This window comes from Falco punctatus (assembly GCF_963210335.1).
Source record: "Falco punctatus genome assembly, chromosome: 4".
NCBI lineage: Eukaryota > Metazoa > Chordata > Aves > Falconiformes > Falconidae > Falco > Falco punctatus.
The window spans coordinates 74,081,231-74,101,537 of record NC_137583.1 but is presented as its reverse complement, the minus strand read 5'-3'; the positions used below and the strand labels follow the sequence as shown (position 1 = coordinate 74,101,537).

The 20,307-nt window shown below is 39.1% G+C and overlaps 1 protein-coding gene across 1 annotated transcript in view; it reads right to left on the bottom strand.

Annotated features, from left to right (window-relative positions):
* Window positions 1–6: 6 nt before the first annotated feature.
* CROT (carnitine O-octanoyltransferase) overlaps window positions 7–20,307 on the bottom strand; it is a 21,977-nt gene continuing 1,676 nt past the window's right edge. Inside the window, exons 3-17 of the mRNA XM_080386368.1 lie at window positions 14,686–14,810; window positions 13,611–13,792; window positions 13,278–13,402; window positions 10,862–10,970; window positions 8,702–8,795; window positions 8,483–8,608; window positions 7,950–8,051; window positions 7,250–7,333; window positions 7,046–7,153; window positions 6,631–6,761; window positions 5,155–5,278; window positions 2,996–3,074; window positions 2,284–2,377; window positions 2,003–2,122; window positions 7–958 (exon numbers count right to left, since the gene is read on the bottom strand). Of these exons, the coding sequence (XP_080242494.1) occupies window positions 838–958; window positions 2,003–2,122; window positions 2,284–2,377; window positions 2,996–3,074; window positions 5,155–5,278; window positions 6,631–6,761; window positions 7,046–7,153; window positions 7,250–7,333; window positions 7,950–8,051; window positions 8,483–8,608; window positions 8,702–8,795; window positions 10,862–10,970; window positions 13,278–13,402; window positions 13,611–13,792; window positions 14,686–14,810 (1,724 nt within the window). The 3' untranslated portion in view covers window positions 7–837. The remainder of the gene's footprint in view (window positions 959–2,002; window positions 2,123–2,283; window positions 2,378–2,995; window positions 3,075–5,154; window positions 5,279–6,630; window positions 6,762–7,045; window positions 7,154–7,249; window positions 7,334–7,949; window positions 8,052–8,482; window positions 8,609–8,701; window positions 8,796–10,861; window positions 10,971–13,277; window positions 13,403–13,610; window positions 13,793–14,685; window positions 14,811–20,307) is intronic.

Here is a 20,307-nt window from a genome sequence, read left to right as displayed (position 1 = left end):
CAAAGCTGATTTTTAGAATAATTTTATTTCTATGACAGGAAAATACAAAGCTGCTCAAACAGAGGAATCAAGTCTAAAAATCCTGAGGATCATATCAAACTGCATTCAGTGCTTATTTTTATTCTGTATTATTACTCTAAAGCAGCAGATGTTCACAGATCACTAGAAGATGAAAACTCTGAGGAATCTGGAACTCATATGCTGCTTTCTGTTTTTATTATTGAGAGCTCCTTTTTCAAAATACTTCAGATTATAGGGCTCTTCTACTACAAATGTAGTGGGAACATCCCCATTCATGGATACAACATTTATTTGGTATAATCCCAACAGCAAAAATGAAAGATAACTTATAAAATAACATACAGCCTGACAGAGGCAGCCCTTCTATTTCAAAACCCACTACAAATAGGAAGCATAATCACCTAAGAGGATAGTGTGGTTACTCTTAAGTACACAATTAAGTGCTCCACTGGCATAAACAGTATCAGTAGACTACAAAGTATTCTACGTGTTACTAAAATCATAAATACAAGTCTCCCATAAACTCTCCACTTCCAACGTCCCATCTCTCAAGTACATTTGCATTGTTGAGGCATATTTTAATATTGCATAGTTCTACACAGATAAGGTACTACTGCTTGCATTGTTGTTGCAAATGGCTACATTACTCTTAAATGGGTACTGTTACCACAGTAAATCCCATAAAAACAGGCAGACTTCATATAGATCATTAAATGTCTTAAACTTGAATATAAACAGTACTCTTGAGTAGCATTTTGTTTATAAGTACTACGTATAACTTGTGAGTTTGCAAACGCTTTTACGTCATTATCAACCTTACAGCTGAGCTGCAACTGTTAATTGTAGCATGTCCTGAAAACACTGGAACACAGTTCTACAGAGCACTTCTGCATCTGTCTCTGGACACGATTTCCAAGAAGAACAGGTAGCAACGATCCTGTCAGTACAGAAAACAATGAAGTTACCACTCTTACTTGTCACGGTCTAGGATAAAAGTCATACAAATTGCCCCAAAACGTGAAATGTTAACATAAACTTGGAAGCAAAAATTGTCACATAAACATACTTTCTCAATGTTCAAAAAGGACTCAGATCCCTAGTGCCTTCTTCAGTAAGCAATAATGTTGACAGATTTTGAAACTAGATACTTTGATTTAAATACCCATTTCTACATACACAGTGACATAACTTTTCTGCTTATATTTGGTAAAACTGTTTCTTCTCTGCAACTAGTTTAAGATTTAAAGTACTTTCTTTGTATTTACCCAATAAAAAGTAAATCTTTATTTAGTTCTCTTTATGGGGCCATAGATCCAGGTAGAAATGATTTGTATTCTCAAACAGAATCAAATCTGCACACAATCCATATTTAGCTTTAGGAAGAAGTCATCTGAATTACACCTAAATCACAAAATGGCAAGTTATCTCAACACAGTATAATTAGTTTATTAGATTAGATAAAGAAGCAATAATTGTTGTCCATAAGACAAATAAGCTGAAGTTGGATCTTTTAAAATCTTACCATTTTACGAGAACTGAAGCCAAATGTTTTAGCTTCTCCTTATTACTGAAAGAGGGCTGGCTGGGGTCAAGAGATGTGTGAGATGGACAGTTTGCTCACCTCTACTCTACCTAGTCTATCTCAACCAAGTGCTACTTTTTTAAAAAACCCTTTACATGTTACATTTAATGATCTCCAAAATGAAAGCTGATTTTAAAGTAAGTTAACTTTTTCTGTTCCTCCTTTCTTTCACCTTCCCCACTCTTTTCTTTCTGCCTATTGTCAGTATTTTGGTGCTTACTTCACCTCCACTGTTCCTCCTTCCTCCCACACACGCTTTCCCAGAATTTTAATGCCTCTTGTTTTTATGCACGTCACTTCTCAACCTCTTCTGACACTTCTTCCCTCATTCTAGCTGTTAGCTGCCTTTCCCTTTGTGACAGACTCAGAACCATGCCCCAAATGAGATTATATCCTTACCTGTCATCTCTGATTGCATAAAAAAAGCCATAGCCATGATGTACCATAGGGATTGCAGCTCCACTAAACCTTGTGTAGCCAGTCAGACTAGTTGAAAGAACAAAATTCCCACCTCCTCCGCTGTAAAAAAAATAAAATAAAAGCAGCATTTTTAAAGATCATTTAAAACAAAGTGAGTTTTAAAAAAAAAATTATTTCATCTTAGAGATCAAGAAACCAGCATGCGTAAAGCCAATATAACAAAGACCTCAGTATCAAGGGATACCAAGAATACAAATTACCTAGCTGTGAAGGCATTATCCACATAAAGTTCTGGCACTGGCAGTCCTTGCTCCTGTGCTATGAGTAGAAGACCCAGAAGGTGACGATCAAAGCCTGTCAAATAAATGCAAATACTGCATCATTAACAGCAGCATTTCCTGTTTTTCTGCTGCTTCTGGTCTGGATATCAGGAAGCTCAAATAGCAGCTGAAGGACAGGTAAATGACTGAGTCTACTAAAAACCAACATTCACAGCGTAGCATACTAAAATATTTCCCAAATATTTGATCTAAAAGGCCTTCATTACTTTCAGCTTGCCACACTGAGCCCAAATGCAAATGAACTAAGTAATATCAACCCAGTGCAGCTCCTGTGGAAAACAAAAAACAAGAAAACTTCCATTTCAGCCAAGGAGGAAGAGTTCCACACAGTGACACCGGCCCACTAGCAATTTCATGGACAAAGTGAAAAAGTTTCAGGGCCACACCTGCCCAGATAACTCACCAAGCTGGGCAGAAAAAGTGATTTAATATTCAAAGTGAACATGTCTTTGGGGCACAAGGAAGGGTACAAGGACTAGGTTTTAGTTCCTTTCCCTGAAATTAAAGTATAAAATGTTAAAGGGGTAGTTTTTACTCAGGCTGAAAACAAGGAGACAGAGAAGATGTATTAGCATACAGCAACATTCCCTTTTCACCCACAAGAAAAAACAAAAATACATGGTCTCAGTACCTTTTCCATTCTCACAGTCTTTCCTCATTTTATCGTGCTTTGCAAATGCCTTATGCATCAGCTGTAGTCGTTGGTAGGTCTGTGTAAAGTAGTGGAGACAGGATTAAAAAAAAACAAAAAAGAAAAGAAAAAGAAAAAACAATTTAGATGAGTAACACATCAGGAATCACAGATCAACAAGTTTTTCCCCCTCACAGTGTCTAGCAATTTTAGACAGAAGAAAATGGAGGAACTTGAAAGGTACATTTCAAACTCTCTCCCAAATCCAAATTTCTTTTTCAAGAGAACTTGCTCATTTTTTTTCCTGTATCTCTGCTCTGTTACTTGAATCACTATTGCACTCAACAAGATTCTAAACCTCATGCTCTTTCCCAAACAAGCCGTAACAATAGAAAGCAACCGCTGTGAACTAGAGTAATCAAAACCAGAAACTTCCTACAATAACACTGTTTAGAAGCACACTAGCTTTTAGTAGATGCGGTTGCATTTACATGATCACCATGCCCTGAATTAGTCAGGCAGTTGGACTAGATCATCCTTGTAGGTCCCTTCCAACTGAAATATTCTGTTCTATCACTTTTCATGGCAAGAAAAAAAAAAAGATTAAAAAATCTGTGATGAAAAACAGGAAACAAAAAGAGACCCTAATTAAAACATACAGATGCCAACAGCATTCCCAAATTTTCCTCTGCTGATTGAAATATTACTTCCATGACAGAAGTTCTGACCAACATTAATGGTTTTTTTTCGATTTTATATTGGAACTTACATATTAAAACCAGACAGAACAGAATACAAATACATGTTCTAGTAAAGGAGGCCTAGAAATATATCTCTAGATGGCCAAGATCTTGACTTCTAAGACCTCTGATCTTACTAGCTCTTTAACTACTTAAGAAGGACCCTTTAGCTTTTTTATTCACTACATGAGAGGTTGGAGCAAATAATGTGAAACAAGGACAGCAGCCGCTCAATTTGGATAAAAATCAAGCTACTAAGCTCACAAGAGGCAAAAGAAAAGTTGAGACAAAAGGATTTTATTTTTTTAAAGTACCTACTTTACGTATTTTGTAGTACCTTAGAAGTAAAAGTTTTAAGCATCTTAATTTCAGTACTATTGAACAGATTCAATGCTTTTTTAAGCCTTAAGAACTCATCATAAACTCCCCCCCCAGCAATGGGAAGATAGTTGGTGATGCTATTTAGCGTTGGAAGTAACAAGCCTCTATGTGTATTACCCACATAGGAGGCTGACAATTGGTTAGAAGATACCAATAGAGTAGGGAAGTAACAGGAATCCATATTCGCAGTAGGAAAGGAGATTTATATAATGGCCAGAAAACTTGAGTTTTAAAGGCGCAGCACAGGGCAGAAGAAACCAGTGAAGGCCATGAAGATATGCTCTTGAAGACTGTAATTACCAAATCACACATACTTCCCAATACCCATATTTCTGTATGTTTGTCAGATGCATTAATAATACAGAACCTTTGAATTTCCTAAAGATACATAGCCCTTTGTCTCAAAAAACTTCTCCTTGCTTCATTTATCAGGGTCTGAGAATTGTGCAGTGAGGACAACAGGAAGAGCTTTAGTACAGCTCTCATTTGGCAACAAAGGCATGACATGCTTTGCCAGCCAAGCACCAGAGAGTAGTTGCTGGGGAAAAAAAAAAGAGGTCACCAGTTCAGCTATTCAGAGACAAACTCTGGAATACATCCCTGTGGTCACTAGGACACAAACGAATTTCAATCTTGCTCTCAGACTCAATGATTAGTTTAACATTTCCTGATTTCAATTAAAAATGTAAACAACAGAATCACTCCACAGCACAGCAGAATACGTTTGTTCCAAGCCAGTTACTTTTTTTTGGGGGGGTGGGGGGGGTGGGGGGGGTGGAAATCAGCGTGAATGTAACTGAAGACACTCACATTCTTGAAACCAAAAGATAAATAGGATAGAAAACCAAACAAGTTCACACGTGACAGCTCACCTCAGTCACAGTGACCAGAGCCAGACTTCAAGCAACCCAACATTCAAAATCTGTCTCACTGGAAACAGGCCAACTCCCATTAATGAGACAATAGAAAAATGAGTTTTAAGCGGTTCAAATGACAGGCCTTCTAAACCCATGATTAAAGTAGGATTGCAGTATTTACATTGTCAGAAATATCCAGCATGGACTTGCACCATTCCACTGCTTCCACAGTACATGGTCTTATGGTCTCTGTGCGGCCATGATAGAAACGCCTGGTCATGGCAGTTTCGTAACAGCAGCCAGGGCTAAGAAGAAAAATTAGGAAAGAGTATCTCATTAACTTAACAAAACTATTTGCTCTCTCAAGAAAGTCCTGCCAAATATCTTACACATCTAGCTCAGTTACAAGTAAGCCACTAATTTTCTTTAAATAGTGTGTCTGAGAAAGAGTCACAAAGGAACTCTACAAGCATTCATGAGACAGACTGAAAAAGTGGCACTGCTATAATCATAACTTGAGAAGACTGGGTCGTCGTGGCTATTTTGTGCAGACTACAGACCTACCAGCCTCTAACATAAATAAGCTGAAATTATGCAAGCTTCAGTTACACTATAAATTTCTATTAAAGAAACCATCCACACTGTCCAAAATCTCAAAAACTGAGATTCGCTTGAAATAAGCGGTGTGTCCCAATGCATAAGGAAAAGGCTCAAATCCTTCTCTGCTGCACACTGACACCCGTCCAGCTTTTACCTGAAGCATCTGCAGCCCTATGACAGCCTACCATTTAATATACATCTTCTATAAAAAATACTTGTGTGCTCTGTCAGACCTAACAGGCTACTTTAGTCAGACAATTTATTTATTCCAGTGTTCAAACTGAGATCTACTGACCTTTCATTATGATGAGACATGCATCTCCAGTGACTAACATAGGATGAAGCCCTCATTTTTCTGAAGCAAGCAATACTTGCCAGGTCAGTAATGACTTACACAAGCCATAATCAGAGCGGGCCAGCAAAGAGAAATGCCAGTATGAGGAAGAATGCTGCCTTTTACCAACCATACAAAATAAAACGACACACACTAAAAACGTAGAGCCAGGCATTTTGGGGGGGTCACTATCTATATTATTCTGCCCAAACCCTAACATCTATTGTTGCTATAGAAAGTGAGACACTGAGGTTTGGAAGGCTTTTCACAGGCTCAGAAGACTCACTGTTTTACTGATGGCTGTCAGTTGCTACAGCTAAAACTTCCTTCTCCATCTAAGCAACTATCTGACATCAAAGAACCCTGACCCATTGCACATTTGGGCAAACACTGGGTATTTACTTCAGTAGAGCCCAAATCCACATTTTCATGGACTGTCTTCTGCCCTCCCCCTTCCACAATATGTACACACGTGATCCCTATATGGGCACAAGGACACAATCCTTCTGGAAGTCAAGAGCACAAACCCTGTGAATTTCAATGGTGCAAAATAAGGCCCTATGCAACTCCTACTTTAAAAAAAAAACTTACTTCTTCATCCTTATAGCACCACAGCAAATTACATACAATGCAGTGGCCTTGCAATGCCAGTATCTCCAGATCCACCCCTTAACTCAAGAAATTAGGTTTTTACTCCTATTCTGAGTAATGAGATTTTCTTACCGTCCATGGCATTTGTAATAAGCAAGCTGAAGGGCAAGCTGCACAAATGTATCAGGATGAAGTTTCTTCTTTCTAATCAATGCTTTGCCGAAGGATGTAAAGGCGTAACTCACCAGCTGCAAGTCAGATACCTATCATACCAGAGGAAAAGCCATAGAAGTCAAAATATCACAACTTGGTCCACCTTCAGATAAAACACACTCAACATAAACCAACAACGTAACAAATTTAACCATGGCATTAAGTCCCCCGATTCATCAATTTAGCATAACATATTCATCCCTGTTCTCCAGAAGGGAGAAAACCCAGTCAAAACCATAAAAATAAAATTAAGGAAAAAACCACAAAACAAACAAAAAAAATCCCAACCCCCAAAACCCCCATGACAATTAAGAAAAGTAGAAATAATATCCACCTTTTTGTAATAAAATTCTTTAGTACGTTCAATTTCATTTATAATCTTTTGATCCACTGTGAATACAAGTTCCTCTGGCCATGGAATATCCCTCACTTTATCTGATCCCTGGGAGGATGCAGACAGAAAGAAAGAAAAGAAAAAGTATTATCCATAAGAAAAGACACATTAACTAATAACCTTGAAAGTTAAAAGGATAGGTACCTTCCATTTTCCCTCGTTTTCCATAATCGTCTTTTCGGCATAAGATAACATAGTAATTAAAGCCATGGCATCAAAAGGAGAATGCTAGAATCATATAAGACAAGATACCACATTATTTGCACAACTACAAGAGGATAAAATTTCTTTTTCCCTACCCCACTCTTTTTCCTGCAGACCAACAACTTTACTGCACAGTGTTGGACTTGTTTTTCTAGTTCTATAATACATACAGAACTATGTAAGTGCACCCACTGTTCTGACTGCTCTGCAGCCAGGTGAGGAGGCACAGTACACCACTGCTGTGGAAAAGCATATTTTAGGCAAGATGTAGGCCCTTCTGGCCATTTAATAATGAGTTTCAAAAAAACGCGAGTTTAAAAAACAGCTGTTCAAACAGCTACATCATACAAAGAGTTAATTTTAAGCCTTCTTGCGCAATGTACTTTTTGTCTTTGAACTCCCTCATCATTTTAGAAATAAGATTATGATTTCAAATCTCATGTTCTTATTTCAAGTATGATGTAACATCAAACACTGCAAAAGCAGACTGCTTTTGGAAACTTGTCAGATAAGGTGCCTGGTAAACAAGGGTATACTAAAGAGGAAAACATTAAACATTTAAGATAATACTCTGAAAGGGAAAACTTAGTAAATAAATACTTGAAAGGTTTTTAAGCAGGGAAAAAAAATTTCAACTTACATCGCAGAATGCGGCACAGGTTCCATTGGAAAAAAAGATGCTGTTGTAGGATTTATCTCCCCAGCGTACAGTTGGATCACCTATGAGCCCCAGCCTTATAAGCTAAAACAAAAGTTACCCACTGTAGGTTTTAAAATCCACAAAGAACACTGCCAACGTGTCAGCTAAACCAAGACCACATTAAGATGGTGAGACCTTCCTGAGAGATAAGACATCTTCACCTAGTTGAAGATGAAACATGATTATAAACCCAAGCTTTTAAATTACAGTGATAACAAGCTGATGACTATATTTTTGAGAATCCTGAAGGACAGGGGGCTAAAAGATTATGAAGATAGATTTCGGTCATCCCCATTTCCAATAGCCTAACAATTTAAACTAAGTATTCCTACGGATCAACAAGCAGCATTATTTGCGTATTTATCTGCTTCATTTTCTCTGTTCTGAAAGAGCACGAAGGGCTACTTCTGCATATGTGCAGGAGAAATTTTTATATAAAGACCAGATATGAATTATCAAAAATCCTTAGCTACCTCAGTGTAGTCCTCAGGAGTTGCATGGGGACTAGAATCATCAAGGCAGATCACAAACAAACTTCTCTGAATTTTTTCCAGAAGAGTAAAGTTCTTTGGATCAAGATCAACCAAATATTCACGTAACTAGAAAGCATAAAAAGACAATGCTAAGTGAAATTACATATTTCCAGTGATCACAATGTTTTTCTCAGGAAGCAACCATCGAAGTATTCCCACCTCTGCCCATTTTGTCCTTTCATTGCTTGTTAGGGCTGCCAGTCCTGGTCCATCTGGTTCACTATGGCATCTTTTCTGTATATATGTAAGTTGCCTTTAAGAAGATTTCAAAAACTTTAGTTAACAAAGAACACGAGAGAAGATAAAGTCATTCTTTTTATCTCTCTTTTTTTGCCATGCTGGAATTTTGGTTCCACATTCACAAGCTAATGTGAATTTTCAGGAAGCAGAAATCAGCTCCCTCAGACTTAAAGGGCAGCTGAAGACCTGCTCTGTTTTCAGTCACTAATGGTTAATTCAAATTGCAGCTACCAGCTCAGTAGATGTAAACAATTATGGTCCTGAAGTGTTATGCACTTCATTTAAAACTAGATCTAAGACTTCAGCAGTACAGATCAAACTTTCCTGAGCAGCAGATATCTCCAATACTGCAGCTTTGCAGCTTTTATAGGAACTAATCAGATACAAAGGCAAAAATCGCACTCAAGACAGACCCTGAAATTCAAAGAACAGTAGCTACAACACATCCTAAATGTAGAAACTGAACTACACAAGAATACTTACTTTCCTACCTTTTCCTTGCATTTTCCCCGTGAACAGCTATCAACAGGGAGCTAATTTTTAGTTTTCAGATTCAGTTTTTTAAAGAAATTCAGTTAAATAAACTCCACAAATTGAAGGCACTTAATCTGGCTTGTCCTTTGTTATGGCACTCTTGCCCATTAAATTTCATTACTGATCATTAGTTACACAGTTGACAAAAATAAGACACCCATGACGAGGTTATTAAAACAAACCACCAAGCAAAAATCAATCTCCCCTTCCTATAGACAATAGAACGTTCTAGGGTTTTTCTCTGTATTCCAGGTGTCGATTTCTTTGTTACTTGCTTGATCTAACAGGTACAGCTACAGAAATTAAATACATATGTTGAAATATCTTCTAAGTATTAAAGTACTAGACTCTAAAAAGAAAAAGTTATTTTATAATTCTCTAATTAGTTTTTGTCTTGCCTCAGGAATTTGGCCATTCACCTTTTGCCTATTTTAGTTATAATATTTCTGTCGCACTCTATAAGCAACACTTTGACAAATGCAGTAAGTTATTCCTAGAAGAAATGCACAACCCCTCTTTAATAAGTAGATGCATACAGATCCCAAAGCAATCACATGAGACTTATGCTGAAACTGTCTCTGTCTGTGACATCAGAGTTCAACTAACACAGTAGGAAACCCTGTGCCCACAACTGTACTGACAGTTAGAAAAGCCTCCACCTCCACATGCTACTGGGAGACAGGAGACACAGCACAGAAAAGGTTTAAACATTGCCAGTTTCACTAGTACTGAAATTTAGTATTAAAAGAACCAAATTCTTTCTCTCTGTTCCTTTGCAGCACCTCAAGAATATGAAAAAAGCCACAAACATGGCTGGTTGTCACAGGTCTGATGCCAAGTCGTGAAATACTGCAGTACTGCTCTGTAGTTAGCAGGGAGTCAATCAGTGTATACCAATGGGAATTCCAGCCCCTCTACTACTGAGAAAATTAACCACAAGCGTACTAGGTATGAATCAGTATGCAAGTTGTGCTTCACCTGTGTTAATGATTAAGTAGCAATGAGACAATTAACAATGTGGGATGGTCCTGAAAGGAATGGAGTTACACGTAACTTTAATAATTCCATGCCAAGAAACTTCCCACATGAATCATGCTACCTACTGAAACATCTTCATTCAGCCCTTTTGCGTGACGTTCTGTGGGTGTATTACAACAGTACATGATCATCAGTGCTTCATGCCAAGAAGCTGCCATCCACTAAACAAGAATTTACTCCAGGGGTCCTCAAACTCTTTAACCAGGGGGCCGGGGCGCGGATGCAGTGGCAGGCAGTCATCTGCGGCTGCTTGGTTTCCCCCCCCAACCCCCGGTGGGGGGGGTCTGTAAATACCGGGGGCCGGACTGAGGACCCTGGGGGGCCGCATCTGGCCTGCTGGCCATAGTTTGAGGACCCCTGATGTACTCAAATCTGAACCCTCAGGTAGAAGAGAAGCTGTAGCTTCTCTCACACCTAATTCTTTGGGGTGAAGGGGATGGAAAAAGAACAGACTCTGGTAGGTAGCTTAAATAGGACAGATTATTTGAGACAAGGTGGTTTGAAAACCTGAAAATCTCTGGAGGAGTCACCATATTGCCTTCATGTATAGCATCAAATGCAAACACTCGACCTCGACACAGGACTGTTAAGTGAGATGGGCATTCACCTTCAGTCTCTGAAATGAAACAAAAAAAACCCAAGAAAATCCAACCATGAGGACAGAGTGAATGACAGATACAGGAAAAACACTCAGCAAGTCCTACAGACTTTTTTGTTCAAAATAAGGCAGACTTCGTACAGTTAAAAATGAGAGATAAGAACAAAAGTAACTTTAGAAGTCGAATTGCATTATCTTACTGCAAATCTAAACAATTTTAAAACCATGAGAGAAAATACACAGAAGTACCTAACTTTCACTACTACTAATTACTTCAAGTCATTGTCACTATCTAGTAGCAAATGTCATTTATTTGTGTACCTTGTAGGCAGGATCACCCTCTGCCATCATGAGTCTTGATTGCTGAAAGTTGATCTAGTAACATTTCTCTCTTGCATGAGTTTGGTTGGTTGGTTTGTTTTGTAAAAGGGATTAATATAATGCAGCAAGCCTGCTGCTAAGACACTTAGCAAACAATTGAGTCCTTCGGTTGTCAGTGTTTATGCAACCAGTTTCACCCACAGAGCTCAACATGCGAGATGCACTACTATGTCAATCAGACCTGATCAGCGCACACAGATCTGTAAAAAGGGAGCACTGACACACCAATGTGGCCATTATACAGAAACGTGGATGATGCTGGCCCACACTGGGCCAGGTACATTTGCATAGCATTGCCTTACTGAATCCATCTTTCTGGAAATAAGATTAAATAAAGTTGGAAAAGATTCTGACAAAACTCAGATGTTAAATTCCCAAGAAACGTGGCTACATTTTTTTAAACTGAGCCACGGTGCTACATGTTTTCTAGTCTAGTGTTCCACCCTGGGAAAAAGAAGAAATGCATCCTGCTTTACCACAAGTATGTAACTGAGTCGGCATCCGCTGAAGTCTTGAAGGTTTTTACCTATCTTTAGGGTCCTACTTTTTAAAACAGATAATACAATTCAATACATACCTGGTGAAAGACATTCTAAAGTGAGGAATTTGTCATTTCATGTAAACCTCATCTTCATAGATCATGAAATTAATTTCTAATATAACAAAAATCAGAAGGGATGACATCAAATTCAGTTACTTTAGGTAGCACCATCCTAACTGTAGCTGTCTAAAGCAAAGGGTAGAATCAAGTCTGGAAATTAACATACCTAGAATTAAGTGCCTGAAATCTCACTACAGTTGGTAGAGATCCACCCAATACACTTAATAACAACTAATGAGCTCTTCACCTGTTCTCATTAAGGTGTCTGCTGCAGGTTGAACCAAACAGCTCTTCAGGTTCCACTGATCAGGCTGTCCTTGCTTTCAGCATGGTCTCCGACTACAAGCTGACATTACCTGTTAAATTTTAGGTGCCCTACTCTGCAATCTGAACGCAATTTCAAGTGGTAACAGCTTTGTTTATTAAGTGTGACCGTAACGGCACACTGAGTTTCCACCATTTGAATGTTTCTTCTATGTTTTGGTATTTAAACTGACTCTTCAATTGTAATACCAACAAAAAACCCTTGAAGCTTGCCTTCAACTTTGCATTTTCTCATCATATCCTTACATATTTTCTATGGAGCAAGGCAATGCCTCCTTCTTCTTGAATTCCTGAGTCTTAGGAACTCACACCTCCCACAATTATCTAGGCTGACACTGCTGAACAACTCTGGCCACGTCAGAACGTGTGTGAGAGTGGTGTTACGATTTCAGTTAGTTGATTACTAATACTACAGTATTTGTTAGTGGAGGCTGAATAAAACCACTACGTTTTCACTCTAGCTCTCAATCCTGTACCCCAGAAAACCATTGGAAGCTTAAAAGAATGGCTTCAAGAAGCACTATGGAGTACTTTCAAGACTGAAAAGAGAAGATGCTGACCAAGCCAAGAAACAGCACAATGACAGAAAATAAGTAAGAACTATTCCAGCAGAACGTATGGGAGCACACTTGAGAAAAGCATTCTGTGGAAGATGCAATTAGTAATGATGCTGAAATTCTGTCCCTACAATACACAGACTTCACCCTCGTTTTTAACACATGGAATTTGTCTTTTTTTTAATCTTTAATGCTGCCACACTTCATATAGGCACCAGGCTGGTAACATACAATTTGAAGCACAGCTTTCTTTTAAATCTTGTTTAGTAAGGACTAAATATTGGACCAAAAAGGACATTTGTAAATTAGATATCTTCTTTGCTTCCTTACATAGGTACTCAACAATGAGTACCCGATTTAGTGCTTGAGGAAGCAAGTACCCTATGGTTAACATGACCACTCCATTAGCCCATTAATATAAAATCATTTACTTGTATTAACCCCCAGTTTGTGTTTGTTTACCAGTTTTAAAATAACTGCCAATCGAGTCTCTGGTAACTCCAGGAATTCTGCAAGTGCAGAAGAGCATTCGAAATTGGCTCATGTCCAGAACAGCACTCCCAGATCTCTGTATTGCCACCTTCTCTCTGTAGTAAACAAATACACCAAAATTAAACAAGACAGATGATAATTATGCAAGCAAATCAACGTAAGACAAAACCATCTTTCACTGCAAAGAACACATGCCAATGAACGTAAACATATTTTTGTGACTGAAGTACACATAGATCATTAATACTTAGAATCTTCGATTTCTTAATTTAATTCTTAAGAAATAATTACTTAAAGTCTTACTCTCGTAACAGTTCCCAGTATTTCAGAGTGTGCCATATATTTACACATGCTCTTTCTATCTGAGTGCCCTCTTTTGGTGGCCAGAAGTGTTCAATATAGGGACCGGGGCCTCCCATATTACAGTGTATTTGCGTTGATATGCGAAGATCAAGATAAGCCACATTCAGCCACCAGTCCTCCAGCTGAAAATGAAAAATGTTTAGCATCAGAATTAAGTTTTAGTCATTAATTCTTTAACAATCACTTGATTGTTCAACTGTCTGCTGCTTTTACTTTTTTTTTTTTTTAAATATTTTGGATAGTAGTTCCTATATAATGGTTCCAAACTAACTGCAGAGGTTAACATATACAGCTCTTCTATTTTCAAGCCTAAAATAAAATTCAATACTGCTTAAGACTATTAAATAGTGAATTTTTATGAAGAGTTCTTCCCTGATACTATTGATCTTAAACTCTTGCAGATGTCAGCTGTGGCTGCTAATATCAGACAGATTACTCCATGAAGAATGGAAGGATAGGAAATTTGTGTTAAGAGAGGCTCTGGGACAGACAATTTATAATGTATTTTTTCTATCATTGTCTGGAAATCTGCACTCCAGAGTGTGTCACGTTAAGGTTTACAAGGTTCTCATGAGCTCCACTTGGTAAACACCCCAACTCGGATCCCTTTCTCTGTTGAAAGACAACTTTAGAATGCTACCACATGGCTTTTTTCAGGAAACAAAGAGAACATACTCTGAATTCCTTTGTCTTTTACTCTTTTTCTTTTTTTCGGGGGTGGGGGGGGTGGGGAGGCGGGTATAGGTGACAGAAGAAGAAACTGACAGACAAAGCATTCCAAGGCTGGCAGGTAACAAAATTTCAGTTAGTGAGCTTTCTTAACCGCTCAGCTTTGGAAAAAAAAACAAACAAGCCACATGTATGTAAGTGAATGTGTTCATATCCATTGGCCAAATGGCAGATACGAGGAAGATCCTAAGATTTTAAAAAAAGCTAAATGACTCTCTAAATTATATCCCAAACAACCAACTTTCCGTAAGTTGAATTATGATTTCTTACATATCTAAATACGTACCCAGTTCCTTCTCATTTTAGCTCTTTCCAGTAATTTCCGATGCAACTCTTTCCCAATCCCATTTTCAAATTTTTTAACTATATCCTCGGTTCTTTGATATTCTTGTTGATTTAGAAAAGGCTTCACTGTAAAAAGGAAATGTTTTTATTTTATTTTAAACACAGCTGTATACTGAGATTTATTCCGAGATGCACATATCCATGGGCAAGGAAGTAGATGAAAATACTCAGAATATATTTTTCTAAAACAAGTATTTGAAGGGAACACACCTTTAAAATTCCATAAATTAATCACTGCGTTCTAATAAAACATAAATACATACTTTTAAATAAATGTAGATGTTAGGAAATGAAAGCAATTGCTGAAAACCTGAAACAGATAACCAAATCCAATATATTTAAAACTGCAGCTGGAAATACTATGAGTTCTGCAACAGCTGCCACAGAATTCACTGATTAATTACATTTACAGGAACTTTCTAAATTAATATATTGAGCCATATGTGTCTGCCACCCTACTGCACCAACCTTAAGTTACTTGTCTTTATCTTCAAAAGTCTATTCGTGATCTACAAGCACCTTGCCCATCAATTCCCATTCACTGTCCCCACATTATGCTTACCTTTGAATGACACTGATGGCAGTTACTACTACCCAAATTTTGTATTTTAAAATACTTCTGGATTTCTCTCAGATCACGTACCATACAGGCCAAAGTTCTTTGTAAACATTTGCAAAAGTAGTCATTCTTTTAATCTAAAAAACTTCCTTAAAGCCTTTTTACCATGAAACCTGTGGTCATTAACAGGCACTGCTGATGTCTGATTCCATATAGTTGAGTCCATATAGTTGAGTCCAAGCTTCTGAGTCTCAACATCTCGTCTTCTTACATTCACCTCGCATATAATGTATTTTCTGTTATCTTTATACTTAGATTGCGAAGTCAGTGACAAACAGAATGGGAGGGGTAGGGTTCTGCTGATTCAGTGCCTACACAATGAAGTCTGACTCATTTTTAAGGCTGCTGGACACTACTGTCAGCTGATTCCTTGTCTGTCTTGCTCGTGCTAGCCCTGTGATTTACTTACAGCTGTTAAGAAACAAGGAAGGATACTTGTTTGATTGTGTATCTGTACCACCTCTAATATATCCTTCGCGAGTAACAATGGAGTTTCAGCTGGGCAAGGTCTCAAATACTTCACTGATCCTTGTAGAATCAAAATCCTACTTCCTCACATCTGTGTCTTCCTACAACTATGACTGCTTGCCTGCAATCACTACTTTTTTCTTCTTCATAGATCTAGAGAACATCTAGTCCAACACCTCATCTCAGTGGGGTCAGCTACAGCAGGTTGCTGAGGATTCTGGGGCTTTGAGTTATCTCCAAGGACAGAGACTCTACAACCTTCCTGTTAGCAACCTGCTCCAGTGCTTGACCACTCTCACAATAAAAACAGTCATCTTCTTTTTAAAAGGAATGTCTTGCCTTTTTATTTGTGCCCATCACCTCTTGTTCTGTCATTGGATACCACTGTGACGTTTGGCTCTGTCTTCTTTACTTCTCCCCATCAAGTACTGACACATGTTGCAAAGATCCCCCTAAAGATCCTAAAGCCTTCTCCTCCCCAGGTTGAACAGTCCCAGCTCTCTCAGCCTCTTCCCATATGTCAGATAATCCAAACCCTTAATCACTCTCATGACCCTTCCCTGGGCTCACTTCAGTTATGTCCATGTCTTGCTTATACTGGGGAGCCCAGAAATGGACACAGTACTCCAGACGTGGCCTCCCCAGCGCTGAATAGAGTGGAAGGACCACCTCTCTGTCTGCTGGCAACGCTCCTTCTAATGGAACCCTGAAGGCTGCTGGCCTGCCCTGCTGCAAGGGCACACTACTGGCTCATGTCCAACTCAGGTCCACCAGGATCCCCAGGGGCTTTTCTGCAAAGCTGCTTTCCAACCATTTGGCCCAGCTTGTGCTGGTGTGGGGAGTTGCTCCTCCCTGGTTGCAAGACTTGGCATTTCCCTTTGTTAAACTCTGTGAGGCTCCATTCCTCCAGCCTGTCAAGCTCCCGCTGATGGCAGTACAACCATCTGGTCTATCAGCCACTCCTTCCAGCTTTGTACCACTTGCAAACTCACCGTGCATTCTGTCCCATCATCCAGGTCATTAAAGAAGATGTTAAACAATACTGGACTCCCAGGGTATACCATCAGAGACTGGCCTACATCTGGAATATGTGCTGCTGATCACAAAGCTTTGAGTCCAGCAGCTGAGATGGTAGTAGAGAGTCAGGTGGACTGAAGACTTAGCCCATACTTTACCAGTTCATCTATGATGAATTTAAAAAAAAAACCACCAAAACACAACCAACCACTTCTGATTTGCCAAAATCCTTGCTAAAGTCAATATAAACAACACAATATCCATTACACTCCCTTCATCCACTGAGACAAGTCACTTCATCATAAAATGGTATCAGGTTGGTCAAGCATGATTTCCTTTTCAAAAAGCCATGCTGCCTACTCCCAGCCATCTTCTTGTCCTTCATATGCCTGGAAATGGTTTCCACAACTATTTGCCAGGGACTCCCAGGGATTAAGGTGAGGTTGATTGTCTTGCGTTTCCCCAAATCTTCTTTCTTGCCTTTCCTGAAGACAGCAGTGACGTTTGCTTTTTTCCAGTCCTCAGAAACCTTCCCCAGTCCCCACAACTTTTCAAAGATTATCAGAAGTGGCCTCCCAGTGACAAAGGCCAGCCCCCTCAGCACCCATGGACTCATCCCAACTGGTCCCATGGACTCATCCCAACTGGTCCCATGGAATTTTTAATATCCAATCTGTTCAAGTGTTACCTATGCTGATCCTCTTCCACCAAGGGTAAGTCCTCCTCACTCCTTTTCAAAAATAACTCAATTTTTATCCTAATCATAAAAGCAATTTTAGTATTTTGCACTACCTGTCCTAAGGTGCAAGATAAAGATCCATCTTCAGCTACACACTAGCCTACTCCTGCTACTCCACAACAGTATAATTCAAGTTCCAGTGATATTTTCCCTGCTTCATAGGACAAACATGGAGAGTAAGGGCCAAATGATACCTACAAATGCATTTTTAAATGCATGCTGACACCCTTAGACAGCAACACAGAATATCCACTTTCAAGTATTATCATACAGTGTTTGTGTTTAAATTGCACTGGGACCTCCCTAAATTCCACTTATGCCACACATGCAACACCACCATGATTGGAAAGGTACCAGCATTCCACCTGCACCTTCAGCACATATGATCAGCTATGAACATTCAGGCAGTACCTAACATATCTAGACCTTATCTAGATGCAGCCTGAATTGCACCACCTTCAGTTGTGACCACACATGAAAAAAGAAATGTTCACAGAGCCATCCACCTATACCTTTTAATTTAGCAGCTTACAGTATTCACCCAGGAAACCTGGAGTTGAAAGCCTCCCCAGACTGAGGGTAGTCCAACACTCTAGGTTTCACAGAAAGTGACTTTATTACCACACAATATTGTAAGAAAGAGTAATTATCCTCTGTTATTAAAGTTAAAAAGTCATTACAGAGCAATATGCACATGCATACAAGAAAGAAAATAAGCAATATTACTGGTTTCTGGTCTCTATTCATAGAATCTTTTAGTTTGGAAAAGACCTTTAAGATCATCTAGTCCAACAGTTAAAGGGGTGAGTAAGACTGCTAGGGGACTGGAACACATGATGAGATGAGGCTGAGAACTGAGTTTGTTCAGCTTAAAAAGAGAATGCAAAGGGAAGACCTTGCTGCACTCCGTAACAACTTAACGGAAAGGCATCGCGAAGACAAAGCACAGTTCCTCTGAGAGATGCACAGAAATAGGACAAGAGAAAATGGACTCAGGATGGAGCACAGGAAATTTCTGACAAGGAAAATATAGAGGCTGGGGTTATTTCTCTTTTTTTTTTTTGTTGGTTTGTTTTTTGTTCCCCCTTCCACAATCATGAGGGTGATCAAACACCAGAAAGGTTGTCCAGAGAGGCTGTGGGATCTCCATTCTTGCAAATATACAAAACCCAAATAAGCAAGGCCTGAACAATCTGCTGTAGCTGGACCAGCTTTGAGCAGGAATCTGGTCTAGATGAACCCTCCCCAGCCTGCATGATTCTAAAACCATTTGATCAGATGTAGAAGCAGCACTATTAGGAAGGAGCAGAACTCAGCGCCTTTCTCACTGTTCAGGGGAACTTCTGTCTTGCCACTTTCCCCAGCCCCACAGACCTTGTCTTCCTTTCGGCATAGGAGATCAGCTCCATCCACAAACAAGAAGCAGCACATGAAAGACCTTCAGTTGCATAGTTAAGGAACCCTCTGGAAAGCTGGAACTTTGGGGTTTCATACTCTCAGGTTGAGTCCAAGCTTCTGAGTCTCAACCTCTGTTGCATGAGATGAAAGGCTAAATAGCACGGATATGGCCACCTTTAAAACAAGATTGGTCATTCTGAATCCAAAGCAGAGGTAGCTACCGTAAAGCCTTAAATAAGGCACCTTCTGAGACACAGTTGTCCAGCTTTTCCAGTTGACTGGCTTTAAACATACAAGTGGTTTAACAGGCACACTGACTAATGTTAAGTGCCTGGGGTCACCCTCCAACCAATGAAAGACATGAGTTTCCAGAATGAGTCACAGTATCTACTAAGGGTCATCTGGAGGTTCTGAAATATTCTCCAAAGGCACCTCCTTTCCTTCACTCACCGCCACAGACTAAGCAAATTACAAACTTAAGCCATGAAAATCACCAAGCTGCTGTCTAGAATCATGTACGGCACATTCTGGCGTTCAGCAATCTGTAGAAGGGAAGACTGGCAGAACAAACAGTACTAGAATAACTTTCCTCCAACCTCCAGTGAGACTGAAGGAGATCAACAATAAGGATCAAAGCTATAGAATGACTTATGTACAGGGAACAGTAAGTAGAAACTAAGTTCTGCATGGAAAAAAAGGGGAACATGTGATAAGGTATTTATGAAAACACAGATCAGAATCTGAAAACAAAAGCAAACAAATTCACTGTCAGATTTTATCACTCCATAACTTGGGACAGCCAGCTGGGTTTAGAAAATTAAGTTCTAAAGGGCAATTCTGTTATTGCAGGTTCAGTACTACTGCAGCACCACTTTAGTTCATCTGCACTACAACAAAAAGAAAACATCGTCTGACAGTCATAGACACGATATTTTTTCTCTAAAACCACCATTTCAACATTCTGTATCAAAAAGTGATGATGTAAGGAACACCAAAGAAAACCTATTACAATCAGCTGGGCCATTTCCACTATGTGCAGAATAAAAGAGAACTCCAAGTGAACTGAAGGATTTCTGTTTTGGGAAAGGAAAGTTTTGGTGTAATATGTTGCTCCTAAGAACAGAACTCCAGGTCTTACTCTGTTAGTATTCCTGTATTACAGGTAAAATGGCAAGACACAAAGCAGATGTTCCAGAAAAAAAGATCAATGTCTCAGAGTTCTAAAAATTATTGAAGAATCATAGGAAAGTTATCTCAAGACACTAGGTAATATATCTTTGTCATCCCCAATATATCAAAGCCTGATAATCACAATAAAGAAC